The sequence below is a fragment of the Phyllopteryx taeniolatus genome, chromosome 10 (genome assembly GCF_024500385.1).
Source record: "Phyllopteryx taeniolatus isolate TA_2022b chromosome 10, UOR_Ptae_1.2, whole genome shotgun sequence".
Taxonomy (NCBI): domain Eukaryota; kingdom Metazoa; phylum Chordata; class Actinopteri; order Syngnathiformes; family Syngnathidae; genus Phyllopteryx; species Phyllopteryx taeniolatus.
In genome coordinates, this window is record NC_084511.1 from 24,501,776 (window position 1) to 24,527,687 (window position 25,912).

General features: G+C 38.5%; 1 protein-coding gene across 3 annotated transcripts in view; it reads right to left on the reverse strand.

The window, feature by feature from the left end:
* Positions 1–25,912, reverse strand: part of slit3 (slit homolog 3 (Drosophila)) — a 235,356-nt gene that overhangs the window by 81,887 nt on the left and 127,557 nt on the right. For 2 of the 3 annotated variants that reach the window (XM_061787697.1, XM_061787695.1), the window contains exons 6-7: positions 24,167–24,238; positions 118–189 (exon numbers count right to left, since the gene is read on the reverse strand). In XM_061787697.1, the coding sequence (XP_061643681.1) occupies positions 118–189; positions 24,167–24,238 (144 nt within the window). The remainder of the gene's footprint in view (positions 1–117; positions 190–24,166; positions 24,239–25,912) is intronic. The other variant, XM_061787696.1, reaches the window with a different exon arrangement.

Genomic DNA, 25,912 nt, shown 5'->3' on the forward strand with positions numbered 1-25,912 from the left:
CACCTTCATGTCTAAACTCAAATCAGTGACGAAATAGGATTTTTCTGCATTTTTACCAAGGTTTCCATGACTAGTGCATGCACCTGATGAGCATGCGTGCGTGCGCGTTGTACTCACAGCGTCCGCAACTTGGGCATGTGGTTGAAGCTGGACAGCGGGATGAGGGTGATGTTGTTGTTGTTGAGAGTGCTACGCACAGAAAGAGAGAGCGAGAGACAGAGGAGGAAAAAAAGATTCATTAGCGCAGTTCCAGGAAGCGTGCGCTGACGCACATCACAATACAGTAAATGTCTCTCCAATCCACAATGACCCGATGGAGAGAAAACATAAAAATCTTTGCAGCGTACTGCATTTTTCCCCACAAAACCAGCAATTTCAATAACATTATTGACTTTGTAGTGAAATCCTAGCAATATTTTTATTACTGGAAATTACAGTAGTGTTTTAGTTTAGTGGCCAAAATTTCATCAAATATCACAACAGCTGCCAGTTGTACAAACTTTATAGTTTATCCTGTTGCTCAAATTGTACTGTAAGTTGTAATAATCAATCTAAACTTTTTTTTTCTTCCTAATATGCATGGAGATGTCTAGAGTGGCGTGTGAGGGTCGCACTGAAAAGAAAAACTATGACATTGAAGTCAGCTTGAAGCTTGAAAATAGATCCAGAGCCACTTTCAAGCAAACTACACTGTCTGAAACGATCAGCTGCATTGTGTTTCCTTGATTATCATTAGCTAACAGTTTTAGCTCTTGATGAGCGGTGCATACTTGATCCATTTTTTCCATATAGTTTAGGTCTCTATTTTCATTTGTGCACAAAAGCAGCTGACTGACTAGTAGCTCAAATGGAACCAAAACATATAAACTTGAGAAATATATATGCAACTGTCTTCGAATGAATACATAAAAACACTATGATATTTTCTCATTATAAGCTGTTATAACCCCACCAGGTCATCACGACCAAAGATGTAATGTACACACAATAGCAGCTCCACAAACACTATTAATTTTCATGAGTTTTTATACTTGAAAATAAAGTCAGACAACAAGAGACTATGGAGGAAAAGATGCAGACATAAAGCTGCTCCATCAAGTCAGCTCAGCGGGGACCAAAAGGCTTTTTTTTTTTTTTTTTTTTTTTTTTTTTTTAAAAGGCCCTTGAAAGCTCATACGACGACGGCCTTTTACAATACTACACTCACGGGACGGCCAAATGCATCCAAAAAGCAACTCATGTATACACGCTCGTGAAAATTATACTGCAGCAAAACACAACGGACAAAGATATACTGTCTAACGACTGCTACAAGAACATACCATCCAAAGAGTATCTGTGTTATTTTTGTTTCTATTAAAAACTAAATTTTTCGTACCACTGTACGTAACAAAATAGGCATAGCCAGCTTTTGTTTTTAACTTTTATTTATCCCAGTCATAGTCAGTGTAATAATAAAATAAATGTTGTATTGCATCTTTGTTATGTGTTATAACATTGCGTAGTAAATGTGTCACAACATGGTCAATGTGTACTAAATGTGTTATAACATGGTCATTGTATTGTATGTATTGTAGTATTCTTATTGTGTAATAAATGTTTTAAGAGAGTTAAGAGGGTTATTGTGTGATAATGTGTGATTATAGGTGTAATAAAGTGTAATGTCAAAATGGTCATAGTCTAATGGCACTATTTTTTAAAGGGAATTATGCAATAAATGTGTTACATTGAACCCCTCAAGGTAATAACATTGCAGATGTGTGATAAATGTATTAAATGGTCAATAAGTAAAAACTTTTAACAAAGTATTTGTGTAATTATTGCATTATAACAGGGTAATTATGCCAGAAATGTGTTATACAGTGATTGGGTGATTCATGTGTTCAAACAGGGTCATTGGTGAAGGGAGACCTCATATCTCTCCTTCAGCTATAACTACAAACTACAAAGACTGCATGAATGGAGAAGAAATGACTGAATTACTGTTATTGTTTTATATTTATTGTTTGGGACTGTGGATTCTGAAAAAGACATTTCAGCCCTCTGTGTCTTCACACATTGAGGATTTTACAATAAAAGCATACATACCATAAAATGACACTGCTTGTTAATTTATGAAATGGCATTGTATATCTAGCCATATCTATGAATAAATATCTATGTAAGATGGATGTTCACTTCATCTTAAAATAAGCTACTTTATAAAAAAAGTGATGCATTGGTTTTACCCCAAAATTTACAATTTTCCGTGACAAATATTGGCACAGAGACGAGGACAAAAACAATCCAATTTCTACCATCAACAAATTTTAAATAATTGAAAGCAGCCCAAAGGTAGCACCCAAACACACAAACCCACCACAGTCAGCGCTGGCTATGGTTTGTTTGAAGCTAATGTTGTCACAAGTGGTCCAAATGGACTCATTACGCAGGAGTTTCCGTGTTTATGCTAACATCCACTCATCCTCAAAATACACCATGCGCGCCGCACTGTTGATCTTACTACTTGTCTTTCTCTTTAATTCCCCCGTCCTTCCGACTCGGTTTCCACATTCTCTCGGCCGGCGTAGCCTCCTTGGCCTTGGTGGAGGGATTGAGTTTCACACTCGGTCACTTCCAAATACACGCACACAAATACACACACACACACTGGTCGGCCCTGCCAGGGGTGATTCCACCCAGTCTATATAATTTAATTGTGGAATAACAATCATCCCCCCACTACAATTTCCCTGTCAAGTTTCCTCCCACTCAGTTTCTCCCGCCACCACTACACTTAAACATTTCTGCCTTAATACAGTTGTGACTGGTCTGAATTAGTCAAAAATAAACAGCAAAGATCATTTATATATTGAGTTTCACTTCGGCCTACGCTTTATTCTGACTGGCTCACATACTGTTTGTGTTGTCGCAAAAAGCAATGAGTGCGAGTGGTACGTGCGGTTGGTGAAAAATACAAAGATTTCGTGGTGGAAATTAAATTACTGGTGAATTGTTTGTGTGGATAATGCTGAGCGGAGCTCATATTTTGTGTACACGAGCACATTTGAACCGCTGGCTTTGTTTAAAATTGACAATACTAACTGAAAATATAATAATAAGGTTGAATATTTGTGTCATGTTGCAGTTTGCCCGCAAACTTCCAGGGTGCGGGCCAATGTGATTAGCATTAGGAAACACGACACCAATAGGCCCCTCGACCCCAACCATCTCGGATCAGATACCATTAAAACATATTGTTAGCCTAAAAGCATAACTGGAATATTTCAACATTTAAAAAAAATTTAAAAAACAAAACCAAAAAAAAAAAAACAATTCAACAAACAAGAAGAGTCCAGTTGCCTGGATTCCAACTTGACCTGGCTGACTAACAATCAACAAAGACTTATTATCATTGTTAGCTAGAGCTGTCACTATCCAATCTTTTTACAATCGATTCTCCTATTGATCGAATAACAACATTTGAGTTAACTACCATTCAGCACACTCATACTTATCATGTTATATGTACATTACACATCCAACTGTGTCTTTAAAATCACTTCCAGACGCTCCTTTGTCGTTTTTGGCATAGTTTATCATTGGCCTATCACTGCGTCGTCATCATCATCATCATCCAGACTTAAAAGGGACACGCTTGTAATACTCAAAGTGCAGCTAAAATTGTAAATGTCTTTTAAAAGTTGAAAGGCGGTGCAAGGCCAATGGCTGTTGTAAAGACCTGTGTGTGTGTTCCTTCACTGAACGATCTCGTCTACGTAGTGGTCCATCCGACGCAGTAAAATTGCCTCTGCAGTCATTGATGGAGGAGATTCTTCAGAAGCAACCAACCACATATGTGTGCGTATTTCAACAAGAAAGGGAGGGCGGGTGCAGGAGAGCGATGTTATCATGTGTTTCTTTACCGCAGCCTACACACGGAGGTCGAAGGCTTGCACGTCAAATTCCGCTTTCCCGCACACAAAGGCACACGCTCTATTACAGGGTGTTTCAAAACGCGGTTGGATGGCAATGGCATCGGAAAAACCTCTGGTCAGCCACTGCGAAGCCTGTCGAGTGCAGTCTGCCTTTTTGTCTGGAAACGGGGATCGAACAACGGGCTCCCGCAGTAATACGCTGTCAACTCCCTGAAACCTCCTGATGCATACTGACGTCATCCTCTGAGAATACAAACAAAAATCTTTTTTCTTTTTTTTTTTTTTTTTTTTTGTAGTTACAGCATACTCAAGTAATATATATGTAGTAGAATTCAATAATTTAAAATATTGCACCATTTATCTGTGATGTGTCTTTCTGTGCTATTGATATTTTAATTCATTTAAATTTCAGGCTCCACAAGGTCTGCCAATAAACAGACGACGTGAGTGCTGTCTATTAAAATGAGTGTGCGCGTGTGTAATAAAGACAATTTCCTATTAGTCTCTATCACGCTCAATCAGGTTAGTCAGACACAGGTCGATACAAACGGCAAGCGTCTGAATTAGAGGCCAAATACAACAACGTGACTTTATGATCGCACTGATGAGCAACATCGACTCCGCATTCGATACGATCACTCTCACTTCAGTTCAGTTCTCATCTGTGAGCAGATGCTTCCGCAATATAACCGCGTAATAAACTGCTTAAATACTTTCGCAACATGTGGTTCAGTGGTTTTACTGTACATTAGATCAGTGGTGAATTAAAATGGCATTGTATGAGGTAGTATAGTAGAATGCAGTGTCTTGTTTAATGCAGGATAAGGTCGTGTAGTGTACAACATAGTTCTGTGCGACGTCATGACGGTCTGCTGTACAGTGTAGTGGCAAAAATAGTAACATTTTATTCATTGTTCGGACAATATTAGCGTAGCATCCCAGGTTTAGAACGTCTTAAAGTAACACGTCACAAAAAAAAAAAAAAAAAATCCTCACAAACTCCTACATCGGAATTGCCAATAAATGGTTGTTTAATGCCTGGAGAAGGAGGCACAAGGATGATGTAATTAATAGAAAAGCAACTGTTGTTGCGCGACCATCACGGATGCTACACTAGTAACAACAGAGTAAGACGGAATGATTTTGGAAAATATCCTAACTGCGATTTTTTTCCACCCTCACCATTACAATTTAATATGCGATTATTTGGTATTCTCTCATGTATTTGATTTGATTTTTTTAACAAACAAGCAATAAATGAATCTGTATTACTATTAACAAAAAAAATCATATTTACATATTATACATAAATTGTTTGGGCTCATAGGCTAGGCTTGCGCTAAGGCAAATGAACCATGAATTTACTCATTCACTGCCAGCCTTCCCAGTTAACGTGGATATTTGACGGCTAAAGCCATCAATGGCGGTGAATGTGTTAATATGAAAGACCGTTCTACTTCAATTACAGTTGTAAAATTACTTAAAACTAAGCTGGCCGAGGTCATGGAGTTCGGGGTTCAGATTTAATCATGCTGCAATTAGTCAGTGCTCTACAGGAGACAACTAAGAAATATATATGACATAAATTTGATATATCATAAAATTGAATTTTAACTATAAAACCGCAACGACGCTGATCGGAAAGCCGACTGGAATTTATGTCTGTCAAGTGTTTTCCCACACTAGCGCTGAAAAAGGCTCCGACTATCAAGAGCTTAAAAAGCTCTTTGCCGTTTGATGAAGAGCTCTCAGCATCTTGGCCCGCATTCGAGCCTGAAGATGAGGAGCATGACAAGGTGGGGCGGCACGCCCACACGCGCGCACACGCGCGCACACACACACACACACACGCACGCACACACACTTGACTGCTTTCATCCCACATTGCTTTAACCCCCTCCGCGACCTCCTGACGCGTGTCACTCGCCATCTCCGCTCACCAAGTGAATGGCGTGATGACTTAACCTCCTCGAGAGGAGAGAGCGACATGGTGGGAAGGTATCAGACAAAATATAAATATTAATGTGTTTCTTTTGTGCTTACATACGCATTGTTTGTGAGGAGGAAACAAATAACATTTGGACATTTGTGACCTTTTTCTTGCTGAATCAGTCGATAAAACTGCTGTTCGGGAAGGATAGCGGGGTTCTCACACCTTTCAAAGTCAAATTAGTGCACTTTCCAAGCACTTTTAAATTGTTTTTTTCTTTTTAATATATATAAAAAAAGCTGATCACATTAAAATAGGTTGTATGGTCCAATACAAATATATTGAAATACATTTTAGAATGTCACACATACAGTATTTTAGTTAATATTTTTTTATTTAAAAATAGACAATTTAACATGCAAGTAACTCAATTGGATAATTGTAATTTCAAGTACTGTATTTATTACTGCAAATTAAACTTTCATGAAACTATTTTGATCTAAATGATTTATTTTCTTTTACAATCACAATTATCCATTTATTCATTGCTTATGATTTTTATTCTTTAAATTAGATTACAAATTAATTGATTCTGATTTAATTGATAAAACATGAATGGTTTGTGTCTTTTTTTCCCCTCAAGAACGTGTTTCTTATAGAGAATATTTAAAAACTAAGTAAATCCAACGATTCAGTCTTAAAAACAATACACAGAACAAACCATATACTTCTGACTTCTAGACAAGCACAAATTACTTAAATTGTTAAAAAGCAATCTCATTCACCATTCATCTCTTTTGACAAGAAACTTGGTTTCCCCATTGACATTTCTATTGCTATTCAAATGTCCACAAAGGTCTACAAACAGCCTTTAAGGACCTTTCGGTTGAGGAGTTAAGTGCTTTTAGTGGTTAACTTGTTTCATTTGAATGTTCCCACGGGGCTTAACGTCCACTTTACTAGTACCTTTTTACCACCACCTTTTTGTTAAACGTTAGCATTTGTGTAGATGCGTCCACACCTAATGCATATGCAAGTTCAATAAAGTGAATTGACGGTCCGAAAAGGTTGCCATTGGAAACCCCCCTGGGAAAGCTGCAAATGTTTGAAGGCTAAAAAGCACCCCAGGGGCCAAGATCATTAGCGGCCAAGATATTTACGGCGGCGTCTTTACCGCGCTTTTAAGTTCACATCAGACGCGCAAACAGTTGTCGGTTTGGAAACTCAGTAAAACCGTATCTGTGCAGAATTTCCTTTTTGAGTCCATTTTTACTCTGAAAATATTGCAGCAAAAACAGCGGTTAGACTGACACAAGGTCTAAAGAACCAAGTGTTATCCACAAATGAAAGGTTCTTGGAAGAACGACTCATTTCCGAGTATGAGCCCGCTTGACGCGGGGCGTAAATGATAGTTTGTGTGCGCGGCCAACTGACAAATGTTAGCGCTCAAAACCACATGGAGATTTGCTTCCTTATTAGCTGACATGGAGTACACAGGGGGAGATGCTGGATGGTGGTCATTTTGCAATCCCGTGTGGTTTGGAGGGAGGGAGGGAGGGAGGGAGGGCGAGCGAAGTCAAGAGGGTAGAGAGGAATGGCAGCACAGATATTTGGATGGATGAATGGACAGATTATAGTGAAATGAAGAAAGGAAGGAGTAAAAGGGAAGAAAGGAAATAAAGCAGGTGGATGGATCAAAAGAATGGAGTGTGAGGGGCGGGGGAGAGAAGCAAGAAAGATAGCGAAGGAAAGAAGAGACGTGAGGAACTGAAGGTAGGGACGTATGAGTAGAGGAAATACGAAGGGGAAGGAGGTAAGAAGGAAGGAGGACAAAAGGGATGATTTTGAGGAATTCAAGGTAGCGGAGGATACTTTAAAGCAGTAAGAAATGGAGGAAGAAAGAAAGATAGGGAGGTAACGAAGGAACAAAGGGACAAAATGGAAGTGAGAAATTGAAGGTAGGAAGGTATGAGTTGAGGGAGTATGGAAGGGAAGGAGGTAAGACAGATGAAAGACAAAAAGGAGGAAGCAAAAAAGGTACAAAGAAGGAAGACATTGAGGTAGAAGGAAGGACAGGAGGATGCAAAAATGAACAAAGACAAGGAAATAAAGGAATGGAGAAAGTGAGGGATGGAAGGTAGAAAAGGAAAAGTTGAAGGAGGAGCCCAAAGAAGGAGAGAAAGGATTAAAATGAAGGCAGGGATCAAATATCATTTAAAAACAGAAAGGAAGGAAGGAACAAAGGAATACTACAGACGCAAGGAAAGGAAGAAGGAAACTGAGACGTTGACGTTCAAGAAGGATGAATTGAGGTAGCAAATAAAGGAGAAAGATGAAAGGAAGAAAAGAAAAGAAGGAAGAACCGCAAAGGCTTCATGAAGGCAAGTGGAGGACTCTTCTTGTTTGTTGAAGACGTTTCACCTTGAATCCAAAAGGCTTCTTCGCTCCGAAGATTTTAGCGGTGGTATTTTTGCCAAACTGCTAATAGCTGACTTAAAGCATCTAGTTCAACAAATTACAAAAAAAAAAAACGTCTCTAAACGTTAGCAGGAAGTATGAGGCATCACAAATCGCCTGCCTGTAACACAGGTGTCAAACTTGTGGTCCGGGAGCCAGATTCAGCCCGCCACATCATTTGATGTAGCCCGCGAAAGCAAATCATGTGCGTCGACTTCATGTTTCTTGTGAAAATACCAAAACTGCAAATTGCCTTCACTTGTAACAACGTTGAGATATTGCAAGCATTTTTTGTTACCTATCCCCCTTTTATAAGAAATGTAATAATAGTTGAAGAAACATTTTTGTATTGGCTTCTGATTTCAAAACTAGCTATCCGTCAATTTATTGTGTATATTTGATCACCAAGCGATAATTATTTATTTGGGTTCACAGTCGTAACGGCCCTTCGAGGGAAGCCACAACTACAATGTGGCCAGTGACAAAAATGAATTTGACACCTGTGGATGTCTCTCCCCAAGAAAATGGCCTCATTCGACAGGACAAGGCACAACACCCAACAAGGCAGAAATAAGGGAGACTCCACCCCTAAGATTTAGAACTGAAGAAGAATTTTGAATTCAAGGTGAAACGTCTTCAACAAAAGAGTCCTGTTGTTTTGATTCAACTGTTGTGTATTAACATGATTACCTGGATGACAGACAATCTACACAGACATGGGAAGGAAGAAAGAAAAGAATTAAAGGTGCAGAAGCATGAATTGAGGTAGTAAGGAAGGAACTGATTGATGAAGGAAGTGAGGAAGCAAGAGAGGAAGGATAATCCATTGTAAAACGATTCGATTGTGACAGCCCTAGAGTCAGCACACAACTGAAAATGTAATGTCTCTAACCACAAATAAAGTTCAGCTGTCCACGTAGGCTTTTCCTGACATTATTGTTGCTTCCAAGCAGAAGCCTAAAGTTTTTTTTGCCAACACTGATTGGCATTTGGAACACTAAGGCCCCTGTTCCGGCCGAAGTAAAACAGCTCCTAAACTACACCATAGTGACTTTAGATCACAATCAACCCTTCCACCCTCCAACTCCCCAAAGCCTTAACCTTTACACTGACCTTGAGCCCTCAGACTCACACAAAAGCCAAAAACGGGGCGGCGAACCCAAATGACTCGACACCAGAAATCTGCACCACCCTGACCCGACAAACAATTGCTCACTGTTAAACTGATTCGTACGCTCAACCACAACACCATCAATACAACTGAACTGGAGAGTCAAACACAGCCTTTTAAATATATAACTATAGACCGAAGAGCTGGAGGCACGTCGGAGTCACCACGCAACCACTAAATGATAAAATCATTACCGGACACACTGGTCGCTTGACGTTTTGTGGTCAAACACAAAAAAAACTACTTGTTCCTTTGCACTGCCGCTAGCCATTGTTTCGACATTGACGACCATCAAGCATCTGACTGACTACCTTTCATTTACACTGCCTTTATGGAACAATAGTTTTTAATAGCGGATATCAACCATGTTGTCACCAAGTAAACGTCATATTAAATGTCCATTCATGTGTTTTATGTATCCACATTAGGGTGTCGGATGAGCTGGAGCCTATTGGGCGAGAAGCGGGGAATACCCAGGACTGGTTGCCAACCTATTAATTCTTCGATAAATGTTAATAATTTAAACCATTAATATGGCACAAACATCGTTACCAAAACAGTTTAATATCATTTTAAAATCTGTAATTTCCCACCAACGATCCTGGCTAAACTTAGCTCCTTTGCAACGATCTTAGAACAATCAAGATGTTCCCTTCAGAGTACTTTTGTGACACCAATTCCTACTTTCTTATTTATATTGGGCTTTGGCACCCTATTCAATCAATCAATCTTTACTTGTAAGTGCTTTTCATACAGATAAACGCAACACAAAGCACTTTACATCAATTAAAATAAACATATGAATGCATTATATATAATAGATTCCACAGAAATAAAAACATGAATAGGTGAATTGGTGAACAGCCAACCGCAAATGGGCAGAGGTTTACTGTAATTATATTTTCTGTAATACTTCATTTAATTTGCCTCCTTCTGGGCGACGCAACCTGTATTCATCCATCACTAAATTTGACATCCGTGTAGAGCGAGCAGCTGTGCGGGCGGAAACCGCATCACAACTTTCGGGAGCAATTGTGCATTGATTTCCCTGTAACGTCATTAAAGTGTAATGCTAATCAGCACATTCGCATCCCAACTCTTCATTCTAATGGCCTATTTTAGTAGCATTACTCCACGGACAGCTTATTTTAGCAAGCATCTGTTCCTCTCGTCATGTTACCTCCTCGCGGGATGACGTCACACGTCTGGTTTAAAATAGAAGCAGAACGTGTAATATGGTTATTAAATATTAACTAGCTAGTGCAGGACAATGTAGCGAAGCAGTCACCAACCGAATCTCCAATTCTATAGAATTCCAACATTATGGATGGAGGCTGATAAAAATATTTTACATGTATTTTAAATAAAATAATTCAAAAGTAAGATGGATAGATAGATAGATAGATAGATAGATAGATAGATAGATAGATAGATAGATAGATAGATAGATAGATAGATAGATAGATAGATAGATAGATAAACACTCCTATTGGTCAAATTTCACCATTTAAAATAAACTAGAAACTTATTTTTAAAATTTTAAAAAATAACTTTTTTTTGTTTTTAATTAAACCTGTTCTTGAATTTACAATCACTTCTCCATACGTTGTATATTAAATATATTGCCCTCCCAGCAAAAGAGTGGGCTAAAAAGGGGGCAGAAATGTCCAATTCATACAATTTCTTTCTTTGCAAATATTATGCAATAATTCACATTATACTTCAAATGGTACATAGCTTATTTCATCTAAAGGGCATACATGAGCAGAAAAGCTGGCTTAAAGCTCATGTGAGCATAAACCCAACCCACTTGCTGTATTTTTGGTGGAAACATTGTTACAAAGGATGAACAACAAAGGAGGACGGTCTAAAAACGACAAGCATTGGTTGATATGATTTCGAGTTAATAGGGCATAAAATTGATGCACGCGTGTATGCATGCATGTGCGTTTGTGTGACAAACTGACTGAAAGTCACCTTGCACAGTGCACCGTGCAACTCTCTCCTTATGAATTATGACAGTTGCTGCTTGGCTAAAGTTACTCTGCTAAGACAAACACACACACATACAGACACGCACGACCTGTACATCATCTCTCTGGTGCTTGTGGAGGAAAGTGATCATAAATTATGCAGCCGTGGCTCTTTCCCTTTTTAGGCTCCGTGGAGTCTTTGAGAGTGTTCATAAAATGCGTGCGTACTTGTGCTACTTTGGCCAAATGTCATGTCGCTACTTCCTCCATCCATCAACGTGTCACATCGCTGGTTCCTGTCGCATTCGGCGACAAGTTGAGGGAGGGAAGAAGAAGAAAAAAATAATAATTTCGTCTGACCTCAAGGTGGCTGTATTTAAAATTACTACAATATCCTTTGCTGTTCTATGTGATTTTGGCATCAATTTGTTAATCTTGTCAAGTAGCTACATGGAAAAAAAGTAACCAAAATAGGGGGGGGGGGGGCGTTCAAAGATTGTGGATAAACAAGGGTACATTAGTCATTTATTCCTGAAAAATTAAACTTTTATACTCATATAATTGTGATTTTCGTCACCAAAAATTACTACTTTATTTTACAAGTATACATTTTTAATGCTATAAATGGTTAGTTTTATTTTTTCTTAAAAAGACTAATTTATTCTCATACAACTATGATTTTAAACTCATTGGTTTTATTCACAAAACTGTTACATTGTAGGTCAAGAATTTTTTTTGCAATTGTATTTTAATCTTGAAAAATTAATTTATTCTTGTAAATTCTCATAATTGGGTTAGGGTTAGAATGTACCTTTTTGTTTTAGTTAGTTTTATTATTTTAATCTTGAAAATGTACAACTTAATTTAGTAAAACATTGTTTTTGTTATGATGATGAGTTTATTCTTGAAAAAATATTACTGAATACTGTTCTAATATTCTGATTTTCTTTCAATAAAATTAAAATGTTGTGCTAATAATACTTTTACTTAATTGTTATACTAACATGACTAACGACCAATAATAATAATCTTGTCGCATTTGATCAAGTTCCACTGTGGCTGCAGTACTTTTCCATACGATTCTTCCCTACTAATTCTGTGAGCTTAATTAAGAATCATATATTCAGAAAACTATTATTAATAAACCAGTGACAAGTTGCATATTTGATGAATCACGTCTGACAAGTATTTTTTCCTTTTGCACCTTATTAACAAATGACCACCTATACATTTGCATGAAACATTTGTCCCACCTGCTTTCATCTGAGAGCATTTACACACAAATTAAAGATGCTTATGAAAAATGAGAGACTATCTACTTAGGAAGAAAAGATTATCGGCTGCTCCCATTAATCGTTGTTGTCAGCAGAGAGGGGGGGGGGAAATGGAAAAAGAAGTTGAAAGATCAATGAAGGGGAAAAACCATCTAATCCAACTGCTTAGGACATTTGAATAATGATTAATTAATCAGTTTCATATTAGGACGATGAGGCTGCTCTCCACCGCTCATTAGGTACACACGTGCACACACAAACACACGCACACCCCCACACACTGTGCCTATTTGAGTGTGTGCGCGCATGTATTAAAACACTGCATGTCTCATGTGTGCCAGGGGCCTCATTGGCATGCGTGGCGCCGGCCCGCCGAGCGTGAGCTGTCCGGCCTCGCGTCGGACTCATTAGCGCGCTCGTTAGTCCAGTTATGTTAAATCTAAATTACCATTCATCATCACACGGGGAGCCATCACTTACGGGCAGCGCTAAATGGATTAACCGAACGCTGGACATTTCGAACGCGCTCGCCGTGCCGCGGCAGAATCACAAATCGGGCGTTAGCGGGCGGCTAACGTGTTTTAGCGTGGATTGCGCGCGGTTGATTGGCAGACATTAGCAATGATTGCTTGGCCCTCGTACAGAGTGGCGTTTAATTTGTAAATTTGTCCATTTACTTGAATTTCAAATTGATATTTCTGATTGAAATGTATTGAAATATTATTCATCGGTTCCAGAACCACAGAAAACACCAGAATAGAATAATACCAATAGCACTGCATGGTAAACTATAGATAAAAACATACTTGAAGAGAATGTAAAGAAATAAACTGGTTAAATAAAGTTTAGTTAAGCTGAAAGTCACAAATTTGTCCGTTGTTGTGTGCCAATAATGGGCGTGGGCAAGTGAGCGACGTCAGGTTCTGGATCACGCGGTTTGTTCAGTGTTAGTGTCTGTGTCATGCTCCTTGAGCGTGTTTTCATTTTATATGTGTCTTTGACTGTTTGTCCCCTTCAATAAACGGCTGAAAGTGTATTGGCGACTTTTGCCCCCCCCCGATTTGCTCGAGCGGCAGTGTATCTAAAGCTTGTTTGTGTTAACTCAAATTTTGGCTCACAACACAAAGAAAAAAAAAATGACGCTGCAAAAAAAAGCAAACGCTGGTTACCTGTGAGTTTAGGCACGAGTATGTCAAGATAACACTATTTGTTCCAAGAAATTGTATTAATTTACTCCCAACAGTCTATTCTCTTCATTTTTGTGTCTTTGCTGCATTGCTTCCAATACGCACATGTGGACATTGGATTTTTATTTTTTGTCCAATCAGATGTCAGCCTTTATTGTGTTGCCATGTCAATCTAATCTGCCCAGAAGCTTCACAATCAGCAGTGCTCAACTACATGAGCAATGGGACTGTTTCTTCAGCCAATCGGATTTCAAATTCACCTACCATGATGTCAGCATTTTTCTGTCCTCTGATTGGTTGGTCAGGGCAAAACTTGTTGCAGCCAACTTCAACGAGCGAAACATGTCTGTAGCGATCTGCACACATTAATACTCTGCTAAGTACAATGTATTTTATTTACATTTTTTTGTCTTGTTAATAGATCAATATTGATGATCTGCTCCAAATATTGTAGCTGCACAGTTGCGTTCTGATATATTGCGTTTTTTGTCCCCCCAATAAATAACCTATGATGTAGAAATACCCTATTCAAATACACCCTCGGCATGTACGGCACTTACATTTTTGTCAGGTCTGTAAACAAACTTTTCAAATAATATAAACATTCACTGGCTAGCTGAGCTAAAGTCAAAGCTTCTGATGTCACTCAGTAGGCCACGCCCTCTTAGATCACGACTACTACAGTGTGTGTGTGTTTGTGAATTACACTTTATAAAAACAGTTCATTTGTTTACATTCTCTTTCATTATATTATTTACAATACGGTGCTATTTACCTGTCAAACATAATATACTCAAAGGCATATATTTTTTATCATCTGCAACGAACGACAAATATTACTGTGTTGTACTGAGGAGCTGACATCTCCATGTACTGTATAACAACATGTCGGTAGTATACTGCCCCCGGGTGGCCAAGACGTGCACACCAGAAGCAGTAGTACAATGTCAAATGAAATGAAGCAAAAAAAATAATAATGGGGCAAAAACTGTTTTGTCTTTCCATTCTATTTCTGTCATTACTGAATATTTTTAAGCGCAATATCATAAAATGCTGTTTTTACACTTAAAGGTTGGCAAAGTCCCCACTGAAGGCGCAGGTACCAAATGTAAGCAGACGTGTACAAATCATACTATGACAAATCTTGTCACAAAGCACGCAGGATGTAGTCGGGGATCCTCGGAGCGTGCGATCCCCGGTCACCGTTTTGCGTTTGAGCGTGAACAGAATACGGGAAACGCTTCATCGTGGCGTGCGTGTAAACGCTTGTTTCCACCGTGTTGGCGTGCTCGGGGGCGTAATCGAGCGTGAAATGACGGCAACACATGGAAAGACAAACAGTCCCGCATCAAGCACTTCCATCTGCACGGACACGACTACAAAAAGATGAACAAGTTCAACTAACACAAGGCATCTGCCGCCAAATATTGTGTTTAGTGCACGACGATGCCCCAAATAGAGGACAGGGACGTTTATTTACTCAAGCTCAGATGGGGGGAGGAATCTATTAACACATTTTTGGAATTATTCAACAATCTTACTGGTATATGACAACATATGTCAAGTGATATATGTGTTTGAAACTAAACAAAAAGGGCTACAATGGAAATACGTGTCATAGCAAGAAACAAGGCTTACGAAGCAAACCCAAAAAAAAAAAAAAAAAAAACACAATTCGAGTGACAGTGGATATCTCAACTACTTTCACACCAAACAGCAGTTTGGCACATAGTGAAAAAATCTTCAAAGATGCTTGGACTGTTTACCGCGAAACTAAACATCAAACCAAAGGCAATTACACTTTGTGTATTTAAAACAACCTCACAGCTTTAGCCTTAATCAAGTCCATTTAGCCAATTGCTAACAAAATAATGCAAAACTCCATAGTTTCCATGAGAATTTAGTAGAATTCTATACAAATTGGTAAATAGTAGCCACCTGACACAATTCCAGGGCACTTGTCCCACTTTTAATAAGACGCAACGAGTAGTAAGCGTTCAAACAAATTTAGTAAGTAGTAGCAAACCGATTTATTTCTAGGAAACTTGTAGCATTGTGTCTGCTTAAGAATTTAGTAGAATTTTGTACGAATTAGTAAATAGTAGTTAATTCATTTCTATACCAGGATTTTGTAATTAAAATCCAGCTACTTTAAAATGATATACATAAAATATTTTTTATATGAACAAATTTATAGCATTGTGCTTGCTTTCTTGGGATTTATGTAGGATTTTGTACAAATTAGTAAGTAGTAGCAACTTGACATACTTCTAAGCTACTTGTAGCATTGTGCCTTGGATTTTCGACAAGTAGACATTTTAAGTAGATTAAGTTATAATGAAATACTTAAAAATGACTTCAAATTTTATTATAAGACATTGTGCTGAAGTTTTTGTTATTTCTGGCCAAATTTTACTATTAGGTAATGAAAACAATACATTTTCTTTTCGCTGCACAAGATTTTGATCTTGAATATCGGATCCTATTTTCATCAGCCCAGCGGAGTGATTATTTATGTTCTGCGCAAGAAATAAGTTTGATCACAAACCATAGAATCGAGCCCAACTGGCATCTTGTAATTATTACATATTTTAGCCAAAATTCTTCATCCTTGCTGGCAGGTTTTACGGATACGGACGCTATAACAATCCAACGATTAATTCCATAAACTGACTTTGCCGCCCACAAACTGGGGCCGTTTAATCATCGGGCATGCGACCAAAAGTCATCGCCGCATGCAAATTTCCTCTTGTAATTTTTCACCGTGGCAGCATCAGAGTCGATCTTCATCACCAAAGCGGCTCGGTGCGGATATGAACACCCGGGAAAGGATGACCCTTCTGCTAGGGTCAAATGCACTAATCGCATCTCAATTGAATTGATAGTGAGGCCAACATTTAAACTCCGGTGGACTGTTGATTGAAACGGAAGAAGGCTGGAAATAAAAAGAAAGAAATAAAAAAAATGTAAAAAATTTAAATAAAAAACAATATAACCTGAAAAACCGTCAGAAAATATTTTACAACAAGTGCTCCTTATAAAAAAAAAAAAAAAAGAAATGTCATAAATTAGTAATGACTACAGTATACACTGGTTATGAACTGTGTGGGCTCACTATTTGGCAGGCTACTGTTGCTCGTAACAGTGTATATATTCTCGTTCTTATTATAACGCACAAGACATTAAGAAGATACTACTGTTTATAATGAGAAAAAGGGGCAAAGCAGTACAAGCTAAATGTGGGGCTCACTATTTGGCAAGCAGTCGGTCACTCTGCCTGTTATCTCATGATTTACAGCAGTCTAAGTGTTGGGGGAAAAAAGGACCATTTTTAATAATCATGTATAAACCTACAACATGGTACTTTTACTGTAGAGTGATATCGTATAAACTCACTATTTGCAAAGCAGGAGGCAATTGTGGCTTGAGTGTTGTGCTTTGTAAATTGTACTATGTCTTGTTATTTTGTTTGTTTTTTTCTGCTGCCTGACTTGGCCGGGTCTCTTTTGAGAAAGAGCTTTTTAATCTCAATGGGACAAACCTGCTTAAGTAAGTTATTAAGTAGTATTAAAAGAAAAGTCTATGAACAACCATTTAAAAAAAATGATGTATGAACCTTGAACTCACTATTTGGGAAGCAGGAGGTCACTCTGGCCATTTCCACAAAATGTTTGTAACAGTGCATTATATTTTATGGAAACGTCTTGAATAATCAGTCAAGCCACATCCATAACAACATGCAGTTGTGTGAGTCATGATAATGGCGTGGGCCGCTAATGAACCTCCCTCGTAAATTAATCAAGTTTTTTTTTTTTTTTTTTAATCATAATTAGCCGCTGTTTTTCCGACCAGACCTTTATCGCGCACACGAGTCAGAGTTTAATGCTGTCCTGTCGGACATGAAAAAGAATTATAGTTCGGCTACTTTTATTAATATGTGTTATTAAAAATCCTCACGCCTCGGATGTTAACCATTTAATTGGCAAGCGCGTAGTATAAGTGGAATCCAATCTTGTGAAATATTAAATGTTTGGAAATTAATTTCTTTTGTCTTAAATTTGCACTTGGTTACTAAAGCAGGTGTCACAATAAGGAAGATTTAATGGGGAGTTCCGCCAACCAATACATACAAATATAAATATACAATTAAGACCTCCTATCCTAAAATTCAGGGGGACAGTAGGAAATTCAAATTGTAATCATTAAAAACAAACAAACAAAGCAATATGTGGTGTTGGGATTTCCTCTCTTGTGTTGTATGCTCAGACCACAAGAAAAAAGTAAAATACAAAATAAAAAAAATACAATTATAAAAAATAAAAATATTAAAAAATTGAAAGTATTTTGTTTTTTGTACATATTTTTATGATATATGAATTATACTGTATCAATATGTAGTGCTGGAATTATAAAATGAATTTAAATTGGTAAGAAAATAAAATGAAACTGAAAGTAATAAAAAAACTAATACAAAAAATACAAATTTTAACTGGAATTTCCTTTAAAGAAATCCATAACCAACTGTGTAAAAGCTCAAATATTTGGTATTATGTTGAAATTGTGCACACTTCTGCCAATATCTAATGACAAAAATATAATTGTTTACAATTACTGTATTAGATTACATTATATGTAGTAGGTTACATTATATGTAGTGCTGGGATTGCATATCATGAATAAAATAAAATTAATTGAAATAACTGAAGTAAATATAAATGACAAAATTAAAGATTTGAAGTATTCGTTAAATTTCCTCAAAATTAAAAAAAATGTATAATCAACTCTTAGAAGACGAAATATTCGTCATTGGGTTAAAATTGTGCACATTTGCATTTCCAAGCTTACTAAGGATTTTTTTTTTTGGGGGGGGGGGAGGGGATTAAGATTACCAATATAGCTTAATATTAAATTCCATTAAATAAATCCAAACTATTTATGCAGCCCCAGGTTATGGAAGAGCTTTGCTTCCATTGATCGATAACGACATCTTTGACATCTCCCTTAATGTCTCTCTTTTCTCTTCTTCTTCCTCCTCCTCACATGCTGTTTTGATGAACGCAGCGAGGCTCGTCCTTCTAAAAGCAAGCTTATAATTTATTAAGGCTCTGAATGGTTGCTGTTACGCTGTATTGTTTTTCAACACATTTTGGGGAAAAAATGGTGGGGTTTGGCATGTTGTCGGCAAGTAAAAAGGAGCAGAAGGAAGGAGAAGGGCGGCCAGATTCCCCGGATATCATTTATTTATCTGAAAAGAGGACTTGAGAGAGAAATGAATATGCAATGTAGTATGTAGCGATGTGATTGGATGAGAGAACACCTTTATAAATACAAAAATAAACAAGAAAAGATGCTAGATGAGTAAAGGTCTCAAAGATGAGAGAGTGAGAGAAGGATCAAAAGATGACAAAAAAGAAAGCTGTGTGATAACGGATATCAAAAAAGGAAAGAAAAAGCGTTAGCGTGGTGACGGAAGAGGTAGAAGATCACAGGGAAGGAGGCAGGCGCGCATTAATTATTCACGGAACAAATGTCTGACTGACTGACTCAATTTGGGGCTTGGCTGTTTCCACACCACAAAGGTGTCACATTGACTTCCAGTGACGATGGGCAGCGTCAGTCTTTTTCATGCTTTGCAATCTGCGGATGACTCAAATTACTTTAACGCTTAACATGGCTTTTAATTAACAGTTTTAAAGTTAGTTAACAGCGACGGTGAAATCCTGCTGGCCAATTAATCATCCCACTGTCTTTTGAGAGCCTTTTTATAATAGGGTGGGGCTTGAGGGCCACATTGGATTTTTTTTAAAGTTGGGCCAATGTGATTTGTACATGATAAAATAAATAAATTAATTAAAATATGTCCTAATATTGGTTATTGAAATGTATTTAATTGAATAATTGGTTAAAAAATATATATAATAGCTGAATTAATGCAACACATATTACAGCAATCTTGATAATGAAAATGCTCAGTGGGCCGGATTCAAAATGGTATCGTCCCATTTACTTTTTGTACAAAATCCTACTAAATTTTGTGAGCTCAAGCTCCCATGGGACAGCTAATTGCCAATGATATTCAACACAGACAATTTGATAGGCCTGGCGCTAAACAAACACAAAACAGCAAAAATGTGGGTTTGAGTTGGCTTTTTACATGGTCCATTGTGGCGTTCACATTTCACAACTGTAAAAATGACTTTAAAGCAGAGCTAATGAGCTACAAAAACACGTTTCACTATTCACCTAATAGTAATAATAGTAATAGTAATAATCAGAAAAACTAAATCTATCGCAAAAGGAATGTGTGTGGGTGTCAAGGAAGTAAGTTGAAGCAATAAAACAAGCTTTGTATGTTCAGGGAGGAGCCAAGTTTAGCCTGGGTTGTTAGTGGAAGTTAGAGATTTGCGCAACATGTGTATGAACTTCCGTTCTGTAAGACATTCATTTTTAAGGGTAATATTGTAACATCCGTTTGAAATTGTTTTGGGATCATAGGCAGTGGTGTACAGTATTTACAATTTAAACTATTAATACAGTGATACAGCCTTGAGATACGAGTGCCTCGAGCTGTTGCTATGGCAGATAATTCCAATCAGAGTCCGGCCGACATGCATCTTTTGATACCTCATTTGTGCGGACACGTTAAATGGTACATGCAAAATTCAGGCACAACAAAAATAAGTAAATAAAAACAGCAGAATAAGAAAGAAGAAGAAAACAAATTGAATAAGTATGAAGGATACTAATATGGGTTGCTTGGCTTTGCAGCAGCGCCATAATAAATAAAAATGCAGTAATAATTATAAATGAAATACTAAATCATTTTAAAAAATAAATTAAAAAAATAACTAAAATAATCATGAATCAAAATTTAAAGTAACATTTCAAATACAGTACTTAAACAAAAAATGGGGACAGCGTCAATTGTATATTTTTTTTTGCAATTCACGACAGGGCTCGGTCTCGAGCCCCCATGAATATTGGGGGGATTAGTGTACTGTTATTCTAAAAAAAATGACAAGTGGTTGGAAAAGTGCACCCAAGGAAATAAAACGGCTGCCAACCCAAGAGTGTAATCGCATGACCTTGTATTATTTTGTATCATGCTCACAGATTCGACCCCTTGGCCTGGACAGATTGTGTGTGTGTGTGTGTGTGTGTGTGTGTGAGTATGGCGACGCATGAACAAACACTACACGTGTGTGTGTGTTTGTGCACCTGGCTTTACTAAAACGTCACACCGGGGTGAATAAAGTGTGTGCCCTGCCGTCTGGTGTGTATTTACAGTGCATTGTAAATCGCTGACGTCAACCCTCTTATGAATTGCTAATGTCCCGCATCAACCATCAACACTCCCCTCCGGGGGGAAATGTCAGGAACCAAAAAGGTGGACGCGACTACTTCTTCTCGACATCATCGTGGCTCAGTTCTCATCTGGCTCTCGCGCACCCACATATCGAACCGTTTCCACCGGAAGCCGCGACTCTCTTGAATCATTCATGTGAGCACATTAGGCAGCGCCACACCGCACCATCAGCGCCACAGCAGCAAGGGATGGATGACACCGATTAACGACGCACCGCCGTGTGCCGCATAAATAACTCATGTGGAGCCATCGCAACAAATGTACACAATCACGAGAAAAACATTGTTTTGTGTTTGAAATTGAAAGATTGAATGTTGTCAAGATACTTTGTTTTTTAAGTCAGCTGTGACAAAGTGTGGTATGAGTATCACTTGTGGTACGTCGCCTCCCTCTAGTGGTATGCCAATTCAATACAAATCAAACATACATTTAAAATTAAAACACAATCAGGCATATTATCATGAAGCTTGAAGCTTTGCATACACCCTTTTTAATTTCTTTTTCCAATCCACTACTATACATTTTTTTACTTTTCACCTTTCAAGTACAGCTCAATTGTATTTAACTTTTAATTACAGTATATTGGATTTAATGTCCAACTACAGCTATAATTAATTAAACAATTATTTTTATGAATGAAATTAACATAATATCTTACAAATTGTCACATCTTAATTTAATTCAAACACATGGGGAAATAGCACATATCTTCACTGTGGCAACCTGGCTATATCACTGATTTCTTATCAATTTTTTGGATTAAAATTACTTTAAAATGTCTTTAAAAGGGTGTTTTAATATGTTTGGAGCATGTGGGAGGGAATTTTAAGGCTTGACTTATAAAAACAAAATATATATTTTTGAAATGGTCTCTCCATATTTCAAATTTTCCGAAACACTGGATCACTGTGTCGCTCTCCCCCTCTCCATTTGTTTTAATTTAATGATTGTTTAGCATTATGTAAAAATTACAATATTTAAATGAATTCGTGCCATTTTTTTTAATACACAAAATTTGCTTTTAATCGGACAGCATATTCATGCAAAACAGCAATGTGGAACATTTCTGTCGTTACCATAGCAACGAGACAACAAATTTAGCAGTCTAAAATATCGACGGATGAGTCAGCACACGTGCCAATTGCACTAATGTGTGGCAGACTACCAAAAAATGCTTTTAATTTCAAGACGATGTTATAACATTCTGTTAGGTCTTACCATCTATGGGCTTGTCTTTGCCACTTAAAACAATTAGCATAATTGCCCATTTGACTTTAGATTTTGCTTCCACGGAAGACAATTTCATTCCAGGACTGCAGGGGGAGCCAAGGATCTTCAGCAATAGTTATTCCCAATTGTCGGTTTAACGAATGCTGCTTTTCCACTGCAAAGTACCACCTCGTCTCAGCTTATTTTGGGGAAGTTTATTTTTGCACAGGAAACTATGAAAAATGCGTCACATTTAACGCAACAGTCAGTGAAGGCTATTCCAGTATTTAGTTAAAGACAATTTTTATTTGGGTGGAGACTGAGAGCTAGCGAGACAAAAAATGGACCGCAGCAGCAAAGTGGAGACTGTGGAATAAAACCCTTAAACAACAAGGACAGCTAATGTTAGCATGTTTATTTCCAATCATGTGACCTCAAATGTAACAATGACACAGCGAACTAATAGCAGGAAAAAAATGATTTTAACTGACACTTGGCCTGAATATTTTTTGCCTTTATTTTGCCTTCATTGCGAGTTTTAACCATAAATACACCACAAAATAAGATCACAATTATTATTTAAAACTCATCTTACAGCAGTAACCTTAAAAATAAATGGCTGATAGATTTAGGGGGGGGGGGGGGGGGGGGGAAATGCATGTCACCTTTACAACTCATAAAAATAGCAATTGTCAAGCAATAAAGACTCTGCTGTCGTTAGTTAGCTTGAGCTTTTTAATAGCTACTTACCACAGCAAAAGACTCTCTGTAACTTCCATTAACAACCCAGGCTAAACTTAGCTCTGCCCTGAATATTTTAGAACAGTCAAGATGTATCATGTCACCATACTTCCTTGATACCAATTACTATTTTCCTATTAGCCATTGGTCTTCTTGGGGTTTGTGGCAATTTAAATCTGGAAGTGGAAAGCACCTGATTCTGCCGGATGGAAAACATTCAAATCAATTACTTCCAACTTGAATTCATTGTAAAAGTGCACTAGTAATCCACTAGTATGGCATAGTGACCTTGAGGATATTCATACCAACCACTAGAATACAACCATGTGTTTTCAGAGTGGCCAATTTGGAGAGTTTTTTTGTTTTTTGTTTTTTCCCCTCCCACTCATGCCCTGACATCCTCTCCTCCTCTGCATCCTCGCCTTCTCTAATTTACAAGTTTTATCAGCAGCAGCACGCTCGCGCTAGAACTTTTCCTCGTACACGGCAACACACTGCCAACAACCCCTGCAGACAAATGAGCCCACAGTTGTGCAACACGCACACACAAGAGCAACAACTTTCTCTTAAAATGTCACCAGGAACATAAAAATGCGACACAATAAAAGATAGACGCATAATCCAGCATCTTGAGTGCCTAATGAGCACATTTTTAGTAGTAGCAACAGCATGCAGGAATATTTAAGAGTGTGTTTCTGCGTGTATGTGTGTGTGTGTGATGTGGATCAAGGACACTCTCCTTTCCATGCACATTTTGCAAGAAAAAGACACTTTGGCATGCAACATTTACCGGCTAGTACACCGAGACACTCATTAAAGTGAGGAAGAAGAGGGGATGAAAAAAAAAAAAATGAAGACAGGATGAAGGATGAGACCTGTTAGATGAAAGGATGGAGAAGGAGGAGGAAGATTTAAAAAAATTTTTTTTCTTCTCCACTTACAGAATCTCCAGATCGCGTAGGGCTCGGAAAGCTCCATCTTCAATGCAGCTGATGTGGTTGCTGTCCAGTTGCCTACACACACACACACACACACACACACACACACACACACACACACACGCGCGAGAGAGAGTCAAGGTCCGATCAGCTGAAGGGGGAGGAGGGACTTACACAAAAAAAAAAAAAAAAAAAGACGTGAATGAGTGTGTGAGGAGGAGGAGGAGAGGCGGGGGAGGTGATACCTCAGTAGTGAGCCCAAAGTAGGAGACCCTACACACACACACACACACACACACACACACACACACACACACACGGTGGAGGGGATGGCCGCTCTCACCTCAGCGCTGTGATGTGTGAGCCGCCCCGAGGAAGAGGAGGAGAGGAAAAAGGAGAGCCGGCAAGGAGGAATAGAAGTGGCCAAACGGCCGGCGTGGCGGCAGCCTATCACCTGCCAGCTCACTCGCCCGCCAGAGGGGTGAGAGAGAGGGAGACGCCCATAGAGAGAAAGAGCGAGAGGAGAGGAAGTGCCCTCCCTTCTTGTCTCTTCTGTAAATATTAATTGCATTTTACTCCTCCTCCTGACAATGTCATCTTTTATTCTTTCTCTTTCTTTCTCTTTCCTCTGCGTAGTGAAAGAGGGAGTAATTTCATTACATTAGGCCGGCCAATCCATTAAGGGCCTTTTACCGGCTCTGTCACTGAAACAATTTCATTAAAAGCAAAGCCGCCGTAAATCAACCGGCAGTCACGACTCCCCCAACCCCCCCCCCCCCCCCCCCCAAAAAAAAAACACAGCTCCACTAGCCCCTGTCCACGCCTCATTGGCTAAACTCCCTCCCACCTCCCGACAACGCCATCTTCACCCCGCGTGCCCGCTGTCATCCATCCTTGGCTTTTATTTTAATTTGCTCGTGTTAGACGCTGTCGGTCCAGACCGCCCCCAACCCCGCTTTCTTTCCTTCTGCATCCATCACTCCATCCACGAACCCAACAACCCCCCAAAAACTCCACTATACTCCTTCCATTGAACCACAGGTGGTAAAAGCATTCACACTGTGTACTTATGTAGAAGTACAGAAAATCCATCCATTTTCTGTTCCGCTTTATCCTCACTAGGGTCGTCTTCGGGCGAGAGGCGGGGTACCCCCTCAACTGGTCGCCAGCCAATCGCCGGGGGAAAAAAAAAAAAAAAAGTTTAACTTGACAACCAGCGTGGACTAGGGCTACTTGCTGGTGCGGCTGCTTTAGAGCGCCTCGTTGTCACGGCGTGGAAAAGTCCTGCGAGGACCCGGTGGGATATATATTCCAGTCACCGCAGGCTTTAAGCCAACATATTTCCACAGCTCGAATATGTAGTCATGCCGAGGCATAAGAAAAATCCTCGTGGAAGGTCGAAGTAGTAGCATTTCATTGAAATGATGACTTTACCCCTCTTCTATTTATGCCTTTCTTACATCGTGTTGTCATTCACTGAGATTGAAAAAAGTAACGAGTCTAAAAAAAAAATAAATAAATAAAAACTGCAGATACCAGTTTTTACATATAGGGAGTAAAAGTAATCAGAAAAATAACCTGAACAATTTACTTATACTTTAGTACACTAAAAGTATTTGTACATTTTCCCCTCCCACCACTCTATTTAGCATTATCTTCCTATTTGAACTGAAGTTGCTTGTATGTGGCAAGCAGATGGGCACAAATCAAAATACTAAAATAACCACTCACATCCACTCTCTTTTTAAG